Here is a 24,806-nt window from a genome sequence, read left to right as displayed (position 1 = left end):
TAGGTAAAAAGTAATTTGATACATAGTATTTGTGTATATAGTATATTTATGTGCATTACATTGCATTATAATTTTTTATAAGTATAACGTACGAGTAAAATTGAAAGATTAAGAAGTGGATACGAGGAAACCTATATCACGAACAATAACACTCAAGTCTTTATATTTATATGTTACGATACGGATAAAATATCGAAAAACAGAGAACAAAGAAAGGTCAACGGCGCCGAAGCGCGTGTCAAATGTCGCGGTACGCAAGTTGTTGTAGATAATTTTTTTTTTTTAAACATGGTAAGAACTTTAAGATAGTGAAAATAAAAAGTATATAAGTACTACACTACTATAATATATTAACTAAAACTATTTATAAACATATATTACAAAAGTAATATTAATAGTAGTAATACAATTATATAGACTAATTATTAGTTTAACTTCTGCACGCGTATGCAATATACATCACAAATATAGTTTATAATATTATTACACACATAACGATAATAGCATATACCTACCTACTTTATATTAAGAAACAACGGTTAGCCGCAGCTATTTTGTTTGAGATTTTTGAACTACACGCCTTACCTATACCCATCGGCCTGTTATTATAATATTATGTACCGCTATACAGTTTGATTCTAGGCATTTTGATTATTGTGTCTAGTCAGAATCTAAGACCTATATTGGCCACAGATATAAATACATGATTGTGGCGTACGCAAACGATATTAGCAAAGCAATTTGAATAACGATTATATTTTTGGCACAATCGATCATCGCTAGCGGCCAATCGGTATTTATATTACACTCACAACGTATTGTACTCAAGGATATACTTATCATGCGTCAGAGGAATTGCTTGTAGATGTTCAATATACTTACATTTATAAATTATAATAGCGCTTAAATTATTCTGAATTTTTATTCCGATTTATTCGTCTTATTCTGTTACGACGTACGATATACGTGATATACTAATATTAAAATATAGATAGGTACTTTTTTGTTTTGATATACCTAGCACAAACACAAATCTGGACTAAACTCGCTTGAATATTTCCATCACATTCTTTGTACTAAGAATATAAATAATTATTATTTTTCGATGTACATTTAAAGGACCGATGAATTTAATTATGCTCAGTATAAATAAAACAACGAAATCTGTTGGAATCTCAAACAAAAATAAAATAGGTAGTAGTAGTAATAATAATAATCTTTCAAGTCAGGAATCTGGAAGTTTTTACATTATTTTAATATATTAAATGTATTAATTTTCATTTGGATTTCTTCTACACATTATAGTGTATGTAAATTTAAACAAATTCACTTAGTTTCAGACATCAATAACATTCAGTCAAAATTAATAATTTTATTTTAGCTGTAGGTATATTATTATGACCCATTTCTTCAATACCGAAGGCTAAAACACAAACCACAATATAATATTATGTTATTAAAGAAATCGATTGTGGTAAAATTGCTTAACACTGCATTCTGTATATAAATTTGAAACAAAAGAAATTCTTATAACGGCACTCTTCTTATTAATATAGGAAAATTGCAAATAAAATTTAGTAATTGGCAAAATATCAATAACTGTAAGTATCGTTATAGGTATACTTGAAATACCTTTCTAGCACACATTATTACCTATAATCAATAAAAATCCACTACTTGTGTAATGCTAATAGAGGGCTGATCAGAATAATATACTGCAATAGTGCAATACCTACGTAAAATGTTTATGCTGTATCACGCAATGCACTAAAGCAGATGCACTCTATGATAATCAAATGACAAAAAAAAAAAAAAATACAATTCCTGTATTTAAAATAATTTCTAAAAGATATAATCACAATGTAAAACATTCCATGTCCTTCAAATGTTTAGATTTTGTATAAATAATAAAATAAAATAAAATATATGCTTAAAAATTTACCTAACCAATAATAATAAAGCCTCAACTAAACGAATAAATAAATAAAACAAATTAATTATGGTGATGTAATTTAGAGTTGGTATAATACTGTTGGAACAAAGTTTTGATTATAATCTCACGGAATGAATGGGAAATAAATAACAAATATTTTCACACATTTTGGGTCAGTGAAAAAAAGCTCACAAGTAAAAAATAAACAAAACGTTATTAGCCTACATAATATTATGTTATATGATATATAATTATTATACTATACTCGCGATGGCACATGGTTCATTTTAAAAAAATCATTTGGTACGCGATTGCTATATAAAACATCGATCATCGAACATAATATAATATCATTGTTATTATTATATTCTAGAATAGAAACTATAATATAATACCATTTAATTCAAGTGCCAATCTAAATATGTAACGAGTTCTACCTATTATATTTACAATTACAATTATATAATATCGATTCACTCCGACGAATATTACAGACACGCGATGTCAAAGTAAACCGCGTCATGCGTTAAGTCTGTAACACGCGAATGACTTTTGGCGTGCTCATAAATAATTCTACGAAAATGACGAAAATCAATTTCCAGTAGGGACGGTTTTAATCTACAAAATGCCAAAATTTAGTGGTCCGCGGGACATGTACTACATTACTACAATACGAATCGCATAAGAGTTATCACGTCAATCGACCAGACACATCATTATTATTACTAACGCGCAGATAAAAAATTATGCATACGTAATAGTATTATTATATACTTTATGTATGCGTGTAGAGAATAGGTATAGCCGTTCGCCAATGACCCCCGAGGACAGTAATGATTCCGGTGTTGCGTGATGTGTTCGGTGTGTATATTATATATATATATAAATGCTTATACTGCTACTCTGCGTTTTTGTTTTAATATGATAAATAACGTGTACTAATATTTTAAATATATTTTTTTGTTCTTAATAAATGGTTATTATAGATCGACAATTATAGCTTACAGCGTAGAGTAATATTATATGTATACTGTACCAATTTTTTGTGCGACGAAGTATAATATAAATGCATAAAACACGAAATGCGTGATGCTGCAGTGGATTTCGTAGACGAAAGACTAGTAAACTGCAGGCGTTATGTTATAACGATGAGAATATTATTATTATTATAATTATATAAAATGCCAAAACGGTGAACGGTGAATTTCAATACTTAGCAGGAAGTCATTTCACGTTAAAATAACACTATTTACGCTGGCCAGCGAACACAATACAACGACGTTCTACTGTAAAAAAGCTTGTGCACTGTTGTATATAATGTAGGTATAATAATAAAATGGTTCATAAATAAATTACAAATATTTCACAAGCAGGTATTGTATAATATAAAGCTATATAGCAATTCTAGCATGTATTAAGCACACACATACACATACACACACATGCAAACGACACATAATGTATAATATTTTATAGGAGGTAATAATAATCAAAGTTTGCATTTATATGTATTTATTCTACCAATATGTGTATGTAAAATAAATATGGTATAAAACATTATAAAATAATGCACCTACTTAGAGATATTATACTAATATGATTTATGGGTGTTTTTTAAAATATATTTTTGACTATATTACATTGTACCATAAAGTGTAAATTATAGCAATATAAAACAATAATATTGATTATCGGCATCGTATGATATGTCGGTAAAAGAATCGGAACACAATTTACAGGAAATAATAGTACCAATTACTTCTACTGCGATTTGCGAGAAAAATATTATTAAAAGTAGTAAATGTGCAGATGGCAGCAAAACGATGGCGATGGGCATTACTATTATGGAGTAAGTATATTTCTGCCTAGAAATTTACAAATTATTATTACTTTATCGTGTTTAGCATCAAAAAGTTATTTCGTTTAACGCATACACAGAAAGATAGACATTTTGACTTATTGATTTAACACACATTTATACATTATGCATAATACAACAAATAGGTTTTATTTCTTTTGATTCGAAAAAATGAAGTCCGAACGATAGAATCATTTTAAAAAGGTGTATTGCGCTTAAAATATATAATAATAATAATAAAATGTTTTAATTTATTGTTTACATATCATATAGAACGAAATCCTTAATATTACATATTTATATTAGATATCAGATACATCATAGGTATATGTCAAGAGATGAAGTACAAAGTCAAATGAAATAATCTTCACAATTTTCTTTTAGCGCTAATCCTATAGATGCAGTGTAATTATAGTGGCCGCAACAATGATATATATATATACCTACCATGTGAAAAATATATATTTTGATATGATTGTTTTATGAAAATGCCAATCGGCTAATCGATAAAATGTAATAACACTTTTTCGTTTTCAATCACTTTTTGTTTCAGAATAATAATAAAACAAATAAACAATAATAAAATCAAAAATGTAATATTAGGTAAGTACCTACCTATTATAATATAATTAAAATAATATTTATAAGTGAACGAATCTGGAGTTGAATTGAAAATCGAGGCGAGTGTTTATTAATAACCTGTATTATAATGGCGGAGAGGGCAAGTCGTACATTGTATTAGTAAATAATAAAAAGGACAAAACCGATTAACTTATCCACTTCACGCTATAGTTTCAATAATGAAAATTCGCCAAACTGTCGTAAATATAATTTATAATACGAGTACATAGTGTTAACAAACACACATACACACACACACACACACACACACACACACACATATATATTTATATAATACAACACTTCGACGTGTAATAAATACTTTCGGGTGGTCGGAACACAATCACGCCCCCAAGCACCGATGATTTCGATTAGCACATTAGCGCACGTAGGAATATATATGTATATTTTAGATATATTATACTATTCTGTAAAAGACCTCACACACGGATATTCTGTTGTTTAACAATAATATTGAACAATGTATAAAAGCAGAAAGTCAAATGCCTCGGCCTAAAGCGTTGTTTATTTCTTACTTAAAACAAATGAGTTCAGAGGAGACGTATAGAATGCATTTTGTAGTATATATAGGGATTGTATAATTTGTACATCTCTACGTCAACAAAAATGATGCCATTTTTCATACTAAAATACCATCTAATGAATATTTAAGTAGTTTTAACTGTTAAAAAAACAAATACTATTTTTACTTTTTTCTCTAAAATATTTTTATTAATGGTCAGTTTCAAAGTTTAAATGGTTTGAATTCGAATGATCTCGTATTTTGGTCAAACTATAACAATATATTATTGTATATTATAAAATATGAAAGCAATACAACTGTTATATTATCACATACCCAATTATTCTATGCAGAACTCAGCTCCCTAAAAATTATGTAGACATTTTTTTTTTTAAATAAACAGTCCGTGGGTGTCATAAAAACTGTTAAAACTGTTTTTTCGTATGCATTTTTTAAACTGCTTCTGGGAAAAAATAAAAAAATGAACTCTCTAAAGTACAATATGTGTTCGATTTCGACCCTATATATAGATAGGGTAAAACGCAGAACTTTTAGAGCACTTCATCTATCCAAAAAAAGTGATTACATAAAAAAAACTCGTAAAAAAAAACCCACATCATTGTATAAATCCAATAGCTCCCTCGCTCCGCTCAGCATTGAAAAAACATTCATTTTTCTCTACAGGAATATGAATTATGACAGCGCGAATTCCGCTATATTTTATTTCGTTTCAAATAGTACAGCTGAATTGAAAAAAAAAACCATTACAATTGCCTTTCCGAGCACATACATATAATATACTAGTGTACAGTACCATATATATTTTATAGTATTATCTTTAGTACAGCGAACCGAGTACAGTATAGAAATACGGATGCATTTGGTTCGAAAAATAATAGATTTACGAATTATGTACTATAGTATGACCTCAGTTAGAATATACATTTATAAAAATATTATGTAGGTTGTTAATATACATTATTAAAAAAAACCGTTAAAGATAGCACAATTAAATTCAAAATGTACGATTTCATAAATAATATTTATATTAAATATAGTCGAGAACCACGGTTAAGCTAGTATATAAAATACTAGGTTTTATATAAAATTATACTTTCGGTGTTTTGGCGCTATAATATGTATTAGACAAGAATAGAGATAGACGGTCAGAGATAATTGCAGGGCACCGCGGTGTACAGGTTAATTTTTCAATAGAAATTGTTTACTCAAACGTATAATTATTACGTGACTGCCTCTGATAATTGTTGATTTGAATTTTTACACCTACCGTACGTACACGTCAAACTCCGACGGATAACATACGCCCGAGTATATATTATTATTCATAAATACCTACACGCCGGGAGATTTCAATTTCCGAAGAAAGAAATATACAAACAACCACATAGGCGACTCGTCGACGCACTCACGGCTGCAGTACTGATAAGTCGATCTACTTCATGAAAACATTATATATATACGTATATAATATGAACGTCCTGCCGGTAATTTCCGTTACGCGACTAGTTTATCATTAAAATAAAACAATACTAATAATAACAATAACAACAAACGGTGTACCGACGATGATTTTACGTCAATTCCACGAAGTGCGCGTTCAAATCCACATACTTATATAAATATGTATGATGCACATTCGGAAGACTAATTTTTTTAGGGTAGTTTAATGAACACGCTAAGCAGTTTGGTAAAAAAAAATAAATACATCGCATTTTAAAATTCTTGAGATTTGTTGTACTATGTATAAAGAATGTCTGATAGTGACATACTTAATTTCAAGTTGAAAACCCTCAATGTTTATTCATTTGATAAAAATAAATTTGTATTTCTACAGGACACTCGTTAAGTACTACGAAACATCTCAATAATTTGAAAATATACTCTTTAGATAAATTGAAAAATTCTTAAAATCAGACTTTGAATAACTATGTATACCTATATATACAATTATGTATACAAAATTAAAAATAGATATTATTGAATAGAAAAGTAACCGCTATATATTATTTGATCTTTATTCCTATTGACTGCCATCAATGTTTTTAATACGATTCACGCGTATCCGGTGTAAAATGTATCATACCTATAATAAATTCATAATATGATGTATTTTAGACATATGATATGAAGGCAGTATTAAAATAATTGTTTATTTGTAAAGTTTATAGGTACATTATTAATAATTATTAGTTACATGTCGGTCAGGTATAAAGTTTGCGAACACATTACATCACGCGATGATTTATAAACGAAAACTGGACTGCAGCGAACTGTGTCGGCGGTCCCTTTTTTCCGGGTTTATTTGAATATGCAAATTTTTAGTAAATGTTAAATGGTTTTAACTCAACGCCGCACAAATGTAAATACCTATATAAAGTACACATTCACACGTAACAATATATATAGCGCCTTCCTCTGTTCTTTCTCTACCGTCCGATTTAATCATATATATAATATATATGTAACTACCATCTCGGAAAAGGTTTTTTTTAAATTTTAATTGTTGTTTAATTTGTTTTCCTGGGTATTATATTTTGTTTACGTGCATTATTATACTATAAGCAACGAAAAAGAGGAACAAAACATGAAAATAAATAAATAAAATGCGTCGTCAGATAAAATTTCTGTTGATAGCAGTTATACATATAATATAATTCATATAATCGTGTCATACGTTATGTTATTTATATCATAAACTGTAATTTGAAAATAAAATCAGCTTTACACAATACATTATAATATGTGCAACTGCAGTGAACCATTTTAAAACACAACTTAATATTAACTTTATCTCCAGAAATGTATCCCAAAAAACATACATTTTTATACACATTCATATTATAATGAACAACTTTGTATCGTAGTCAAAAGAAAATGGTTTCGGGATAAAACTACTTTTAGGTACGTTATACTAAATTATTTGACAGTAAATACAATATAGGTACCAATATTACATTTCTATAGGAAGTTAATATTTTATAACTTTATATAATAAAAAAAAACATAATAATAATGTAATGTTTTCCGTTACTATAGGTTTCTGACTTATAAGCATGTGGTTTAAGTTATAAAATAGAATAATAAATTTAATCTTTTTACATAAAATAATAAAATCATAGAACTGAGCGATACCAGCCTACTAGCTTGCAATCAGGAGTTATTGTAAGCGATAACAAGAATGGACCATAAAAATGGGCTTAAAATCATAATATTTCAATTTTATTTTTACAGTAATCGTAGAATCTATAAAGCGTAGTTTTCTTTTTAAGTTTAAAATTAAATTATTAGTAATATATTAAATTTAATAGTTTTTATGAGTCCATTTAAACTTTTCCTAGACGTATACTACGTGATTTTTATGTTTTCAAAACAAGAAAACTGTTCTCAAATAGTCTTGTATATTATAATATACTATATCGTATATGATAAATAAACTACGGTAATGACTGAGATTGTAGTAAAATGTTTTTAAAAGTTGAAATATAAAAAATGAAAAAACTATCATATTACGGACTATTTAATAAATTTTAAATTATAATTTATCTATCATGAATTTTATTTAAAAAGTAAATCGAAACCTAATATTTACATATAATATATTATACAGTACATTATTATTCAATTACCTTGTTATTTTAATATTAGCGTGAATTGACTGACCTAGTATCAAGTTTAAAGGTAATACCAAGTATCAATAAAAACAACAAAAAATCTTTGAAAATATTATTTTTATACTAAAACATTATCAATATTATAGTATAATAAATCTATATTTTAGCCCGTTAGCCCGCATGCGTTTTTTTTAAATTTACTATTATAAATTATATTTTTCAATATTATTTTAATTTTAATTTATTGTTTCTGGAAATTTATTCCTTGAATATTTGAACAGAATATTTTTATTATCATATTTTAATAAAAGTTATACCACTTTAAAAGTTATGACCATTATTAAACAATAAACATTGCAAGAAAATAATTTATTTTTAATAATAATTATTAGGTATATTAAGTGCTACTTGGATAAAACTAATAATGTATAATAGAAAGAATTTTTATGGTAAATTATTCATTTAAAACAAGAGTAAAGAATAATTTATTTTGTACTAGCGATGAAGTTTATGATGGTTTACAATTTGGTCAAAAGCCAAGAATAAAAACCGATTGTTACTATTTAATGTTTGATTTTTACTATTTGTAAAGTGCTTTTAGTAAAATTTGTAATGCATTTGGCATTAAATCTAGTAAAAGTTATAGAGCACACAACGATTTACAATTGTTGTTTGTGTTCTAGACCCGTAATGTTTTATTAACCGGATATAATATGTCTTCTTAAAGATACTAGAAAATTCAATTTAAAATACACACTACAATATTATAATATATCCTATTCGAATATTATAATACAGTTAAATGGTGATAACATTTAAATTCAGAAAGAAATTAAATTACATTTTTGAAGCAACAGATATTATAAAGGTATATTTTAAAATTATCTCTTCTCATCATAACTTTAAATGCTTATAACTCAGAATCTACTCGTCCAAAATTCGATTTGTGTACATCGAATTATTCAAAAAAATATTCTGATTTGGAAAAATGAATTAAAAATGAATTCTGTCATTAAAAAAGTAAAATAAAAGATAACGATTAAAAATAGAAAAACATTTTTTTGAATGTATGTCTTACATTAAAATGGATCACTTATAATTTTGCGAATAATTAATACAGCGTTTTCCGACAACTGGATTTCATCGATTTAATTGTTTTAAAACGGGAAAATTGGTTGCTTATCGCATAACACGAAGCTTCCAACGAACCTACATTATATATAGGTTATAGCGTCATAGGTAGATAAAAAGAATTCCAGCTATTAATCATCGTCCGCTGAGTACTAGCCATAGATACACTTATATACTATAATATATATACCTAAGATTGTGTATACCTAGGCCCCGATAATTACCATGAAAGCCACTATATATCATTTAATTCCAGGTGTATTAAGTGTACACGAGGTCAAACATTTTATTAAGTATCAACATCAGACGTGCAGGCATAGTACCTACATGTTGCTATGTGTATCACGATAAATAATATTTTATTATAGTCTTACCGATACATATGTAATAGAATCCAAAATGCTTAAGGGAACTTTAACCTATGTGTAAAACTATCCATTGCATAATAAGGTAATATATGATCTAAATTCAATTGTTGAACCAAAATCCATAGCAAATCAGGGAATGGCTATTTTCCCGCGATATGAAACTGACAAGCCAAAATTAATAGACTTTTCAACTCTTTCTATTTATTAATCCGCAGAACCATAAGTATAATGCAATATAATGAATTTAATTATTCTGTAAACTAGTATTTTTTACTGGTCTCTGGACGGTGATAGTAGGAATTGCACCTTAAAAGGTACATACCTATTTTTTTTATAACAAAGCATCAACAGTAGTAAAAAAAACACGATATCTTAGCTCTATTTTCGATAAAATTTTATAACTTTTTGAACGTAGATTCCATGACATCCAAGTTTTAATGGTTGAAGTTTGTGATGACACGTTTAAAAATTGTCACGAAGCGCCAGGAATTATAAGAACTATTACTACGACAATACATAATGTTATGTCTATAAAAATAACAGTGTTGAGATTTACAACACTTAGAACAACTCCTCAAAAAAGAAACAATAATTTAACAGAAATAGACGAATGTCATAAAATCAGTAATTGCGACACGCGCACTAAAATTTACTTATTGACACTTATTATATTTATAATACTTTTACTTGGAAAAGCGTTTTATGAACCTACATGATTTCAAAAAGATATTATAAATGCATAATCAATTTGTTTAATCAAATATTTAAAATATTTTGATTATAATGGTTATTGTAAGTAGTAATATATGTAAGGTAAGTATTTTCCATCAATTTTAAAACAAAAAATACAGCGAAAATATATACCTAAGTTTAAATTATTTTTTCTTGGTATAACTGTCAACTTGTATCACAGAACCTAAAGGTTATAATTTTAATTTTCCAAAATCATTATGCGTCGAAAAACAATTCTACATGGCTTATTTGTTTGAAATTTTACCAAAATTATTTTACGAAAAAACTTTAACCATTTTACATAGTATAAACCCGTATAACTTATACTTTATTCGATTTTCAAAGTTCTAAATGTCTAATGGTGATCATCTGCAAGTTCAGTATGCAAGAATTATTCAAAAATATTTAAATTTTGTATACGCCATTTACAAAACGCAGAGTCATGTTATATGTGATGTAACAAAAAAAAAAAATTATAATGATTTATCATTCCAAAACATTGTATAATAATGTTTCAACTATACAGCAACTGCAGTATAGATATATGTTACAAAATGGTGACTCCTCTGTGTAGTTAAATAACTACTAAGACGGAGATAAAACTAGAAGATAGCAAGCCAAAGCGATGAAATACTAAAGGAATCTAAGTGAATATGTGTACATAATACTTCACAGATTTTCAAACGAAACACGTGGCTTCAATGTAAGTATGGAAGAAGGAGGGGTTGAAGAAGAGGAGGAGATCTCGCGAAATGTGGCAAACCGGGTCTCGATGGGCGGTAGTAGTAGTAGTTGTTGTGGTGATTTTATAGCTAACGTATATCCAGCTGTAAGAATAACACTGAGCTGACAGAATGATTTTTACGATTATTGTTTTTTTTTTTTTGCTATTTCGGAAACGTGTTGCCCCTAAAGGTGTTCCCATCGTCGTTGGCGAAGGGGCGTTGCCGCCAAGTGTGCATTTAATTATGCACAAACCAATAAGGGCCGCACACACACACGTACGAGTATCTTGTATACATACAATAACTCCAGAACATGATTATTACATAATAATAAGTATAATATACATTGTATAAATAAATATATATATATATATAAATCTGCAGGTTAGGTTACCATGGGGAATAAATGTAATAAAGTTATGGGCCACGATGATCACGTAATATATCTCCGATGAACCATCACACCATATCATTATAACGAATTCGTATATTTTATAATATAATATATGTACCTACGTGTTTGATATCTCATGTCTTGTCATAAGATTATTGAGTCTCAGTGAAATTATGTAGCACATAAACCACAATAATAATACAGAAACATAAAAATATGTTCAGCGGATATAATATATTATGCACTACGATTTAACTGCACGTGCATTTTGTCTGTATATATTATTATTTTTATTGTATATACGTATATTATAAATACATGCGGGACGAAATGATTCCGTGGGGACAGACTACGTGAAAGTGGGATAAACCTTTTCTGAGAACGTGTCTCAATCATCATCTACATTGCAGTTAAGGTAATGTCTGACTATGAGTTTTTCGGGCTAAATGCAAGACCCCGTAATAATCTGAATGTCCCAAATAGCCTTTTTACTTTCCACCCTTTGACAATCAGTGGCACCATTAGGGGTAGGTATGGCCATAGGAGTTTACGATACTTTTATATTTTATATATTCAACGATTTGTGTTTTGTGAGTTAACACATTTTATTACCTATCCAAAGTCACCACATTTACATTTCAATCCGTAATTTTATGAATCCTATTTGAATTTCAAGTCTTGTATAACATCATTTACGATGGAGTTTGTCATTTATTATATTTTGCTACATATACACGAGGCGACAAACATCAACCCGGCAGTTTTGCCAAAATATTGAAGAAGTTGTACAAGCGGCCAATTGAGTTTTGTAATCACTATACGCCATACACTTTGACGACGGCGCCCATAATATACTGTTTATTATTTTCAACAATAGTTTTCCTAGCTGTTGTTGTCATGGTGTAGAGTAGGATGATGCTACTCAATTATTTTACATGGGTTGAATTCGGATGTCACAAAAAAGTTTTGTTTTATTTAAGGATTTTAAAATTAAATATATTAAAATCGGAATAAGACATTGTATTTTATTGCACTTCTCTAATTTCGACATAATAATATAATTGGCGGTGATATTACATTTGAAAACTGCAATAATAAATAACCATGCTTAAAAAAACAGCTAGTTCAGGGTAAAACTCAGTTTACTTCTATTTTACTACAATATTTTTAAGATATTTCCGGTAATTTTCTTTCCCTGAGAAATACATAAAATCGAAAACATTGAAAAATTACATTCTTAGAAAGGAAACGTCGTACAACCAAATTCAGAATACGATAAGAGAAAACAATTATTCTGTATTTATATATTTTTTGTGAATAGCTGACATTTAACATTAATTTCAAAATAAAAGTAGGTCAACGCATTTCGTTGGTGGATGTTTGTCCATCGTCCCTTTGGTCGTCGGACAGGATAGTGTAATTTACTGTAGGTATTCGATTTGAATGCAATATGATTGCATTCGATAAAAAACGATTCTGAGCGGACGAGGGGATCCTTTTTATTTAATTTTATTCGTTTCTATGGTGATTAACAAAACCGTAATTATTTTACACCACATAATCGTGAAGTTGCACATTTTTTCTCCTTTAACCGCATTTATTTCGAGTATCATTTCGAAAATCGAAAAATGTTATATCAAAAGTACCAGCTCAAGAACATTACCTTTCAGAAAATATACTACACTTGTACTTTAGAGCAAATTTAGGGTGAGAAAAAATGTTTACAGAATAAAAAAGAAATAAACATTATTATAAAACCAATACTTTCCGCGCTTCGCTCAGAATCTAAAACGATATGATTTTTATACGTATTTTTTTGACACGAAAACGAAAAGTGACGCATTATTTTCTGTTAAACAATATTATATAGTGCCTATATCAATAATAATATTAAGTTATTAATTTTAATTAATCTTTTATGCAGCGTTATATGATGAACAACAATTAACAATGTATACATATTATATAGTATAATAACAATATTTAGATAATTCCAATAAAACTATCCAACAATTGGCCCAATTGTTAGACATACCCATGTATTTATAGCACAAGACTATATCATTTTGTTAAGAAATTTCAAAAATTTTAAACAATTTTATTATAAAATAAATAATGCAAAAAGTAGGCTCATTATTTATAGATATGTATATTAATTTCATTTTTTCAATTTAAAATTGATTTTTTGATTATTGTAGATGTCAAACATTTAATTCCAATTATTTAATTTAGTTAAATTGCTTATAATTTCGGTGGTTGTTTGGCATACTTATTGATGTACTTATACGTAAAAACGGCTATGACACAGTTTTGTTATTTTAATTTTTCGCAGAGAACCAAAATAAGAGGTAAGTTAGTATAAATTAAAAAATGATATAGGTACAAACACATACACCCGATCATTTTAATATACATATATATATATATATATATATATATATATTTATTCTGTAAGAGATTAAAGATGCTACATAATTATCGCCATTTTTTTATATCAATAGTGTTATTACGATATATTTATTCCTATACTATTATGCACAAATCAACGTTCGTCGTTCGTGTCATAATGATAATATAATACTCTGATCCATACTTTGAAAAAGGATGTAAATTAGTAGTCTTCAACCGGTGGGTCGTGACCCATATTTAGTTCACGTAAGCTGGGTGACCATATTTAAAAAAAAAAACAGGACATACAATACTTATATAATATATTATATATTATAAATACTTATACATCCTATGAAAAACGGGACAATCCTGTTTAAAACAGGACGTATGGTCACCCTAGCGTAAGCTTTAAAATTGGGCCACGATAAGTCTTCTTCTTTATTAAGCATTACGATTTTAGCTTTCTTACAATGTTTATACGTGGGTCGCGACAAATGTAGGCCTAAAAATGTGGGTCGCGAGTCCAAAAAGATCGAGGAACACTGATTTAGATAAACGATAACAAAAATCATGCCTACATGGAATTCAAATCTCTCGAAAGTCGAGCTTAAAAGTCGAGTGTAATGTACGTTTGATGTGTATCATAACACATAAAATATTATACTCATCATCATTACAGGGTGATTTGACGAGATCAATTAAAAAAGACCGGTTTTATGTTGTACACATAACGACAGATGTTTGGAGATAAAATCCGTAAGTCGGGAGATTGGATATAGATTATATTTTATTTTATCGTATACATCTTATACTATTATCTCAAATCAGTATTACAGATATTTTAATATTAATATTATAATGGCGCCGGGCAGGAACTATAAAGTTACATTACTCATGCACGTGGATATAATGCGTATCCACCTAATAATAATTTATACATATAAAGTTGTACAGGATGCGAGTACGAATATATTTATAGTATGTACACATGTAGGTATAAACGCGAAACTGTACATTGCGACGTGCTGATGGCGATGTCATATATTATCATGTATTGGGTTTCGAAACTTTCGAGATGTTATTCGATGAGAATAATAATAATAATAATAAAGAAACAACGTATAATTATCTTTTTAATGAAAATAAAAAAACATTAAATTAATAAACGAAAAAACCTCGAGAATTAATTACTTGTACCTATATAAGCTGGTCTTGGAATTCGATGTCGGGTGCGATTTTTAAACCAAACGATTAACGTGCATTAATATATTTATATATATATATATACACTATACAGGCACTGGCTGTTTATCGTGACGTCATCGTTGTTGTTTATTAAAAAAAATAAAACGAGCTGGGTATAAAATTTAAATTTTAGCGGTTGGTAGAAAAAAAAGACCGCCACATAAAATATTATGTATGCGCTTTTGTAGACAAATATACAGATAAAAATAAGTAGGTACCTATCTAATGCAAAGAAATGAAAAAAAAAATTACACGGAGCGATTTTCCGGAAATACACGAGAATAGTTCCAAGTATAGAGACTGTATAGCTATCCATTTAAACTTTAGAGCCCGGCTCAACCACTAAGCTCACCTAAAATATACGAACCAGCTATGTAATATATAATACGCATACTATTTGTATACATGTACGTACAATGTAAATACGCAAAATGTGTGTATTATAGTTATACACAGTTCTGTTAAAGTCATCACTCATGTTTGTACCAAGTTACTACTTACACAAGGATGATCGTTTTACCATAAAACAAAGTTAACCGAAATATTTAAGTTTATAGAAATGTAAATTTGAAATTACACAATTGAAAGACTCGTATTAATAAATTTAATACACATAATTTTATAACTAAAAGGCATGTATGCAAAATATAATAATTATTATCTATCAGTAATAAGTATATTATTACTTGTATTTAAAATAACACATCTAATCACTCATGATGAATATTTCATTATCACTTATTGATAACATTTTACAAAAACTATATTTTTGAAGAAATTTAAATTTTAAAGTAACTATTTTGAATTCAAAAAACTTGTAAATAATTCCATAAAATCGATTAAATACTTTTTCTCTATAAGAAATTGTTTTTATGTGTACATTATTTTTCTAAGGGTTGCCGTATGCAGTGGCGTATTTTCCAAAGTTTTCTGGACAGAGTCCACAGTTTATACATAATTAAGTAATTTATATAAACTATGATAACTACATTATACCTATTGCCTTTATCACACATTATATTTAGCCGTAACTTGGAAATCATCGTCAGAATACACACAATACCGATTTCTATGCTTATTACTTAACTATACTGCAGAAATATGTATCGGTTTTTTTTTCCTCTGGGGGGGGGGGGTCCAGTATCCCTGGACCACCACCGTAAATACGCCACTGGCAATATGGGTAATATAGAAGAATACCAAATATTATCATAATGGTATGGTTGTAATATAAGTCGTAACAACGGTCATCTGGATCCATACCGATCGTTTTTGCTGTACCACTTTCCCTCTATGAGAATAATAATAATGAATCTTTTAAAGCACATTCTGCTTTAGTAAAAATACTATTGTGTTGAACAATTGTAATCATTTTGTGAAAAATTGTTTTTGAAACTGTGAAAAAATTCCAAAATAATTAAAAATCAACATGGAACAAAGTAATATGTAACTTATGTGTTACATTCAATCAACAAGGTATTGTACTGGTAAACTAAATACCTACATAATATGTATTACGTATAAAGCAAAATAATGTAAATGCATATGTCGTATATTATACGCGTTATATAGTACATGGCATATGTACACTTTATTTAGCACTACGTTTTAGCGATTATTAATTATTTAAATTTAAACAATTCAACAAGAGACGAAATTTAGGGTGGGGAATCTAGGGCTATTAGTCTACACATCGTTCGCATTTATAATATTAATATATTATTCTATGATCTTATCTCGCAGTAGCCCGGAGGGTATATAATGTATATACACAGATATTCTTTGACCGGGAGCCTCGGGTATAATATACACTGATGCCGCCACAGCGTTCCAATATAATATAATGTATAGGTATATTCATAAACGATATATTATTATTATCGTACTAATAAATGTACGTATACCTATATATCGATGACGCGCGATCGATCGTATCATCGCGGGAGTATATTTTGTATTTTCTCCTCGTCCGTTAATGAACCTCAAGACGAACTTCGACAAATGAGTCTTAGCTACCTGCTATATTATAATATTATTTTCAACTCCAGTTGAAATCTATCTATAAATTATTTTTCCGATTTCGCAGCCTGATCACTGATGCAGATAAATAGATTTCGCAGTGTATAGTTATGCATAATAAACATTATGTTATATATATACATATGACGGATTTTAAGGTACGAAATGTATAAAAAATCATAATTATTATTTTCATTTAACTTTTCAAAAATTAATATCTATAATTAACCCTAATGAAATAGATAATTGCTTTTGAAAATTATCATTTATTACCCATACCAACTATCACACACATCACCACCTATTTTATCGCTTGCTCGACTTGCCACTTATAAATATTTATGCAATATCAATGCACAGTATTTTAATATTTGATATTCTAAATAGACTATGGTCGTTTGTTATAAAAAGTATTATAATAAGATACTTGATTAAAAACTACTTCAATATTATATTAATTTTAGTAAACATTCCTGTAAAATTGACATGTTATTTTACTTGGAATTATTATAACAATGTGTGTCATAGACATCGATTTTGAATAAGTTGTACACATAGTACAGTACATATTATAGTAGATTGTATTCATAGTGCTATATGTCGAACTGAATTCGGACGCCTAGGTTTTTTTTCAATGCGTGTTAACATATTTAATTCATAAACTCCAAGGACTGAAGTCATAATATTTATGTTATTTAAACAGTTAACGGTGCACCCGAATTCTCGTTATGATGTTTGTTCTATAATTTTTCGTTTCAAAAATATTTTATAAAACGTCGCTTTGAAAAAACACAATTAAAGTGATGCGCACGTTTTTTTTAAAACCTAAGCTTTCACTTTTTGATCATTTTCATGACTAAATCATTAGCACATTTTCTAAAACCGAACACATCATTAATAACAAATACTTATAAGGTGTATATATAATATTAAATTGTATTTTACTGTTGCAGATAATTATAATAGGTGGTTATAATAATATAATATTAAAAATATTTTTATATCAACAAGATAGTATGTAGCATACATAATACATATATATATATTAAACATTTAATAAAGGCTTCTATCGAATAGGTCTATGTGTAAACAAATATATTATAGTTACTTAATGTTTAATAATGTTTGTTACTATACATAATAGGCACTATGACCTTTTTTAGTTTTTACTGTATAGCATAATAAAATGTATGGTTAAGTTTATTATAGTATTATACTATAGTGTACGTAGGATTGCATTGTCATTTCAATTATATTATGAAAACTAATTGAGAAAAGTAACAAAAGTCTTAATAATCGAAGCCAAAAATCTAGTATCCTATAATATCATCATTATTAATTTATGCATTACAGTTTTCAGTACTTAATAATTTCTTTAGGCTGAAATATAACATAATATTTTCTTAACAAAAGAAAATTAATTATAAAAACATATTATTCAAATAATAGATGCAATTATTTTCACGCTGCATTTGAAAAATTCATAACAAATAAAAAATAATTTTAATACTTATATCTACGCAAATAATTTAAGAAAAATATAATAAAAAAAAAACTTATACATTCTTTTATCTATTATTTTCGAAAGCTATTAAGTTCGTTATGCCGATGATTTAAGAATATTGATAAATAATTTTTAAACTAAATTACTTTTTAATTTATATAATTATTAAATATGTATATTTAAACAATGTATATAGATACGATACGCAAAATATATTTTATCGAAGACTTTCAAAACAAATACGGCGTGTCGGCGTATTATACCAGGTAATAGTATAACCAATGCCTTAACTTTACATATCACTATATTATATACCTTTTAAACAACCTAATATAATGAAATAATTATACACTATAGTTACGAAAATCTCGCTGTATGATATACGGCAAGGATATAAACGATGAATGGGTGAATTTCGGATAAGGGAAATTTCCTGGGGCTGAAAAAAATATTACAAAAATAATACGAATTCGGCATTTGTATAATATAATAAGAGGAGTTGTTAAGCGACCATTAAAGTACTAGGCGAGTTTCCGTGATTGTTCGCTTTCGATTATAAATAGATACATATACGTCGAGTAAGAGCACCGGACCACGCGTCTGAGATGTGTATACGTAGATTATAATAATAAATATTCAGCTATTGTTTTAACCACGTGCAGATTGCATCGCAAATTATATTTATTATTATTTTAACATACCTACGCTTGTTCTTCCATAGCTATGAAGGAAAAAAACTGTAGTGTTTTAATCGGTTTTTTAGTTTCCTCCAAAAATTATACAGCCAGACGTTGTATAAAGATCCAATAAATCAAAGCCAATTTTTCACGATATCAAAGATAATCGCGTCGTGCACCTGTATGATATGATATACGTACACGCTACGCCACATGCTGCAATCAATAAAATTTCTAGAATTTTGTACTGATAATTTAGTATATTAACATATAATTATAACACTGGTTAAAACGAAATTATTCGTGCTTTTAAAACTATACGTATAATACATACATTCAAGATCCATTGAAATGTATTTACATTTTTTTAATTCTGTAATCAAATGTCCTACAGCTACGCGCGCTGTTATAAGTGTGCACAATTTTAGTCTACGGCACACGAAAACAAACAGGATATGACGATATAATATATGAAACGGGGTGACATATATTTGTTTCGTTCTTTTTTGTCGTTCTATATGCTCGGTGATATTGTAAGAATAAAATATCGCAGCTAGAAGTATTTTATAAATCTAATATGTTTATATGGAATAATACATAGTTTCTTTATTATGTTGTCTTAGAATCTAAACAAGTAGGGGTATTATAAAAACCTCTATTTGGACAATTAAATTTCGGAAATCTAGTCAGTATGACGGTTTTTAAAGGATTATTATTTTTTTTGACATGTATATTTTTCTCAAACCGCATGAAAAACTATCGAAAACCGACGAAATGTTTTCGCCAACAAGCTCGATTTTAACGAATAAGCACAGCGCAAAATGGTTTTTCTAATGCTATTAAATGAATTTCAATTAAAATAACTGCATTTAACACGCACAACTTCCATACAGAAAAGCGAGCGCCTACAATACTCAGATGCATTTAACCCTATTTTGTTCAAATTTGTTCTTATGGTGTTTTGGACCATTATTATTTGTTGTAACACTTGTACACGACGACACGGACAATGTATTTTTGTTAACGTGCCGTTATTATGAGTATAATAATTAATATCTCGGATACAGAAGAACGAAACGAATACTTAAAGGATAAACATAAATTTATACATACAGAGGTGTATGAGATCGCGTGCTCGTTCATTCGTGTATGCGTATAATATACACTATTATAATAATATAATAATATAACACTAATAATAATTTATGGCTTAATCGTGTCTGCGTATCGATCATCGGTCGGAGTGTTTTATTACACGATTTTTTTTTATCGTTTTCGAATCAGTATTTGAAAGACCCCCTCCTCCCCTCTTAAGATTTATGTTAATAAATCATGTTAAGTGAAATGCTTTGAATATTACATCTGCCGGACCGAGTCGGATCACGCGGTTCGGTCGCTGTGTTGTTCTTATCGCGATTTAAATTAATACAATACCTACCTATGTATATTTTTTTCGTAAGCAACACACGCGCGCGGCTATATTATAAAGTCGTTGAAATTTTGCATAGATACGGTCTTTTTCCTATTCTCAACGATTTCTCGATCACTACAACATATCCATATTGATTAAATACATACTGACGGTTGCGATCAGCGCAATACTACATTACACGTGTGTTTCGTACACCATTGCCAATCGGTATAAAAATATAATGTCTAGTACAGTAATTCAAATAGGTAGTTCAATTACGCCTATACTTATTTATTTCATTTTGATTACGAAAACTTGGCGTTTTAAGGACGTTTCAATTTCTCTATAACATTTCAACAGTTGATTAAGCATTAATTAAACATTCATCTAATATTTAAATAATCCAGTTCCGATTTAGTTAATCAAAATTTAATTGTTTCGGACTTAAATTTCAGATTTAGCTTTTAAAACTACAGTAAAAAAGAATTTCAATTCCTGTTATAGTGAACACCGACCATTAAAATTTACAAAATTGATTTTTGAATGTAAATAAAAATTATATCAAATGAATTACAAAAAGGAAATAAAAAGTAATCATAGAAGTTACTGCATACAATTGTACCATATGCTTAAAGAAAAAACATCAGTAGTGTATTTTAATGTGTTTTGAATGTTGAATATTAAAATAACAAAATAGCATATGATTCAAATATTTTATCTATATACCTAATATAGTATATAGTATAGATATTGATGAGTTGTTAATAAATCTTAATACGGAATCAAAGAACTTAAGTAATAAATATAATAAAACAGAATTTAAATTTACAAAAATAACATTTAATTTCAATTTTACTGCTTTGATAGAATTATATAAGAGTTCAAGTTAGATTTAAGTTGCATATTTTCAGAAGGTTTAAGTGGGTGCGTTACGATTGTGTATGCACCTTTTTCACTATTACGTTCTACAACCCATACTGGTTTCAATACCTGTATTTTTTTAATTACAGTACCAATTCCTCTGATAGTCTGATTACAGATAATAGTTTATGAGTACTTATAAGGTTACAGACAGCAAACCTGGTATTATAGATCACATCACATACATGACACGTGCATAATATTACAGTATAATATGTATGCATATTGTGACAGTTGGCAGGTTTTAAATATAAGCTCTCGGGGGAGGTTCAAGACATGGTGGTAAATTTATTATGATCTCGAAGAGCTCATCGATACGCCCTCCTTTACGGTCATACATATTGCACGAAAACACGTAAACGTGCACTCACACACACATATATTATATATAACTGACTACATAAATGCCATAACATACTATATAATACCTACTGTAGAAGCATTAAGGGCACAGGATGCCCGTTGACAACGTTTTCGACAGTATGATACAAAATACGACTTGTATGTACTTGCAGTGCGTATTCATCGCATGGTTTATTTTTAAAAGTTCGCACTATAAGCATTTTTGTAAACAGGATCATAAAGTTTGTGGTCACGAGGAGTAAAAGCTGACGGGAAATAAAGTAAAGTAGGGATTCAGCCAATGCTCCAATAAGTATAATAAAAGAAAAAGTTAGCAGAGTGATTATATATAAACCTACGTATAAATATATATATATACGTATATACTATATATGTATTATATTATGTCACGCGTGTACTGCAGTTGAGTATATAGAAAAGATGGAAAGTTTTTAGATGACTGCACTTGACGACAGCAAGCAAAGGCGTAAACTATATACTACAGTGTTCCCGACACATTTGAGAAAATCCAAAAAGATTATTTGTTTTCACCACACTAGTTCCCTAGCCATAATGCACCCTCGTCATATAGTATAATATATATAAATACACACACAAATGTTATTATTTATAATATATATTATATCTATATCGTATACGCCGCATAATTATGTGGTTAGAACTGTTATATCAAGAAAAACTATAGAAAAGTGTTTAATACTCGCGAGAATGCGATCATATTATTATACTGGGTGATTATTTTTATCGAACATTGGCAATCGTTATCTAAAAATCTATTAACGTTTTTAAAAATATTTTTTTTACATAATTTTCAGTTAAAATAAAAAATCAATTTTTTAAAAAAATGTTATACTTTTTAATTTCACATTTTGCAGCAAAATATTTTTCGGAAAATGTGGACACATAAAAATTGAAATTCGAACGAGTAGTTTATGAGTTAAAGTTATACATACCTATCATACATTATACGCATTTAAGTATGTTCGGGAAGCATAATTGGTAAACCAGAAGAATAAAACATAGAATGTCATCTTCACACGCACTTCAGTAATTTTTTCCAAAAAATATATGCTCAATTTCTACTATATATTTCATACTAAAAACCTAATACATTTTGTTAAAAGAGGAATTTGTAATATATTCTAACGAAGACATCAATAAACACATATTTATGTATATAAATTTACAAGTGATTTTTTTTTTTGATAAAGAATAATTTAGTTTTGTACAATATACGTCGTTTTTTAGATTTGATTGTGTTTGTTAACACATTTAAAGATTTATAAAAGACTTTTTATATAAAGATAAAATGCAATAGGTACGCATGTATAATACAGTAATATTATTACCTACAATGATATTTAAATGTACTATTGAGTGCTGCCAACTTTATAATTTTGGTATCCCAGAAAAAAATAACGTAAATATCATTGATTATAGAATTCAATAATCAATGGTAAATAGTCATTAAATTGAAATTTAGTCGAAAAACCCGAGTTGCATGACCTTACAAACGACATATCAATATTCACATTATAAACTTTGGTCTTATCAGAATTAAAATCACGGTCTACGTGTATAATTTATGTTCATTGTAAAAATAAAAATAAATATATTAAAAGCATTCAATGCAAAATTAGAAACATATAACCTATACGTAAAAATAAGGTTTTCAATATGACGTAACCTATAGGTATTGAGAGTTTGAAATATAAGTTTTTTTATAGTTTTAATAACATGTTGATTATAACTAATAAATATACAGTATTCAAAAAACACTATATGTTATCAGTAACTCTATTCATCTATTTTATTGACAAAAAGTATCAAATAAAAATAATAAAAAAAAAATATTTCATATTTTATACTTGCGTGTTTAAACAATTTAATTTGAAAGTTTAAACACAATTTTTTTCTTATAAAATAAAAAGCATTATAAATCAAAATTATTTTTTATGAATTCACGACTAAAAATAGGTAGGTAATAATTAGGCTGATCAATTGGTTAACTATAGTATTATAATATATTTTTATACTAATATATTATTAACACTTTAATCGTTTATTATTAAATTAAATAAATATATACTTAAAATAATATGATAGTAATTTCGTGAAATATTTGGGTTGTGGTATTAAATTATTAATGTTTCTAATATTCCACTCACAATCAGTTACATCGAGTTATAAAAACAAGTTCAGTAACGATCGTCGAGTTAAAACAAAATATAAGAGGAAATTAAATAATTTTTATCTAAATAATTTGGCCTTGTTCAAAACCATATTAGAAAGTACTATCTCTATCACCGAATAATTTGCTATTTAACAAAAAAATATGAACTAAACAATTATTAAATG

General features: G+C 28.0%; 2 protein-coding genes across 4 annotated transcripts in view; both read right to left on the bottom strand.

Moving 5' to 3' along the window:
* LOC114123846 (adenylate cyclase type 2) overlaps positions 1-24,806 on the bottom strand; it is a 237,478-nt gene that overhangs the window by 103,269 nt on the left and 109,403 nt on the right. The gene's annotated exons all lie outside the window — the stretch shown is intronic.
* Positions 1-24,806, bottom strand: part of LOC114123843 (protein-tyrosine sulfotransferase) — a 98,065-nt gene that overhangs the window by 28,106 nt on the left and 45,153 nt on the right. The window contains exon 1 of one of the 3 annotated variants that reach the window (XM_050204716.1): positions 2,970-3,190. The exons of the other annotated variants lie outside the window; for them this stretch is intronic. Within the exon in view, the coding sequence (XP_050060673.1) occupies positions 2,970-3,005 (36 nt within the window). The 5' untranslated portion in view covers positions 3,006-3,190. Of the gene's footprint in view, positions 1-2,969; positions 3,191-24,806 lie in introns of those variants that run through there. 3 annotated transcript variants of the gene reach the window in all.

This window comes from Aphis gossypii, chromosome 3 (genome assembly GCF_020184175.1).
Source record: "Aphis gossypii isolate Hap1 chromosome 3, ASM2018417v2, whole genome shotgun sequence".
Classification (NCBI taxonomy): Eukaryota; Metazoa; Arthropoda; class Insecta; order Hemiptera; family Aphididae; genus Aphis; species Aphis gossypii.
This window is presented reverse-complemented; position numbering and strand designations above follow the sequence as displayed.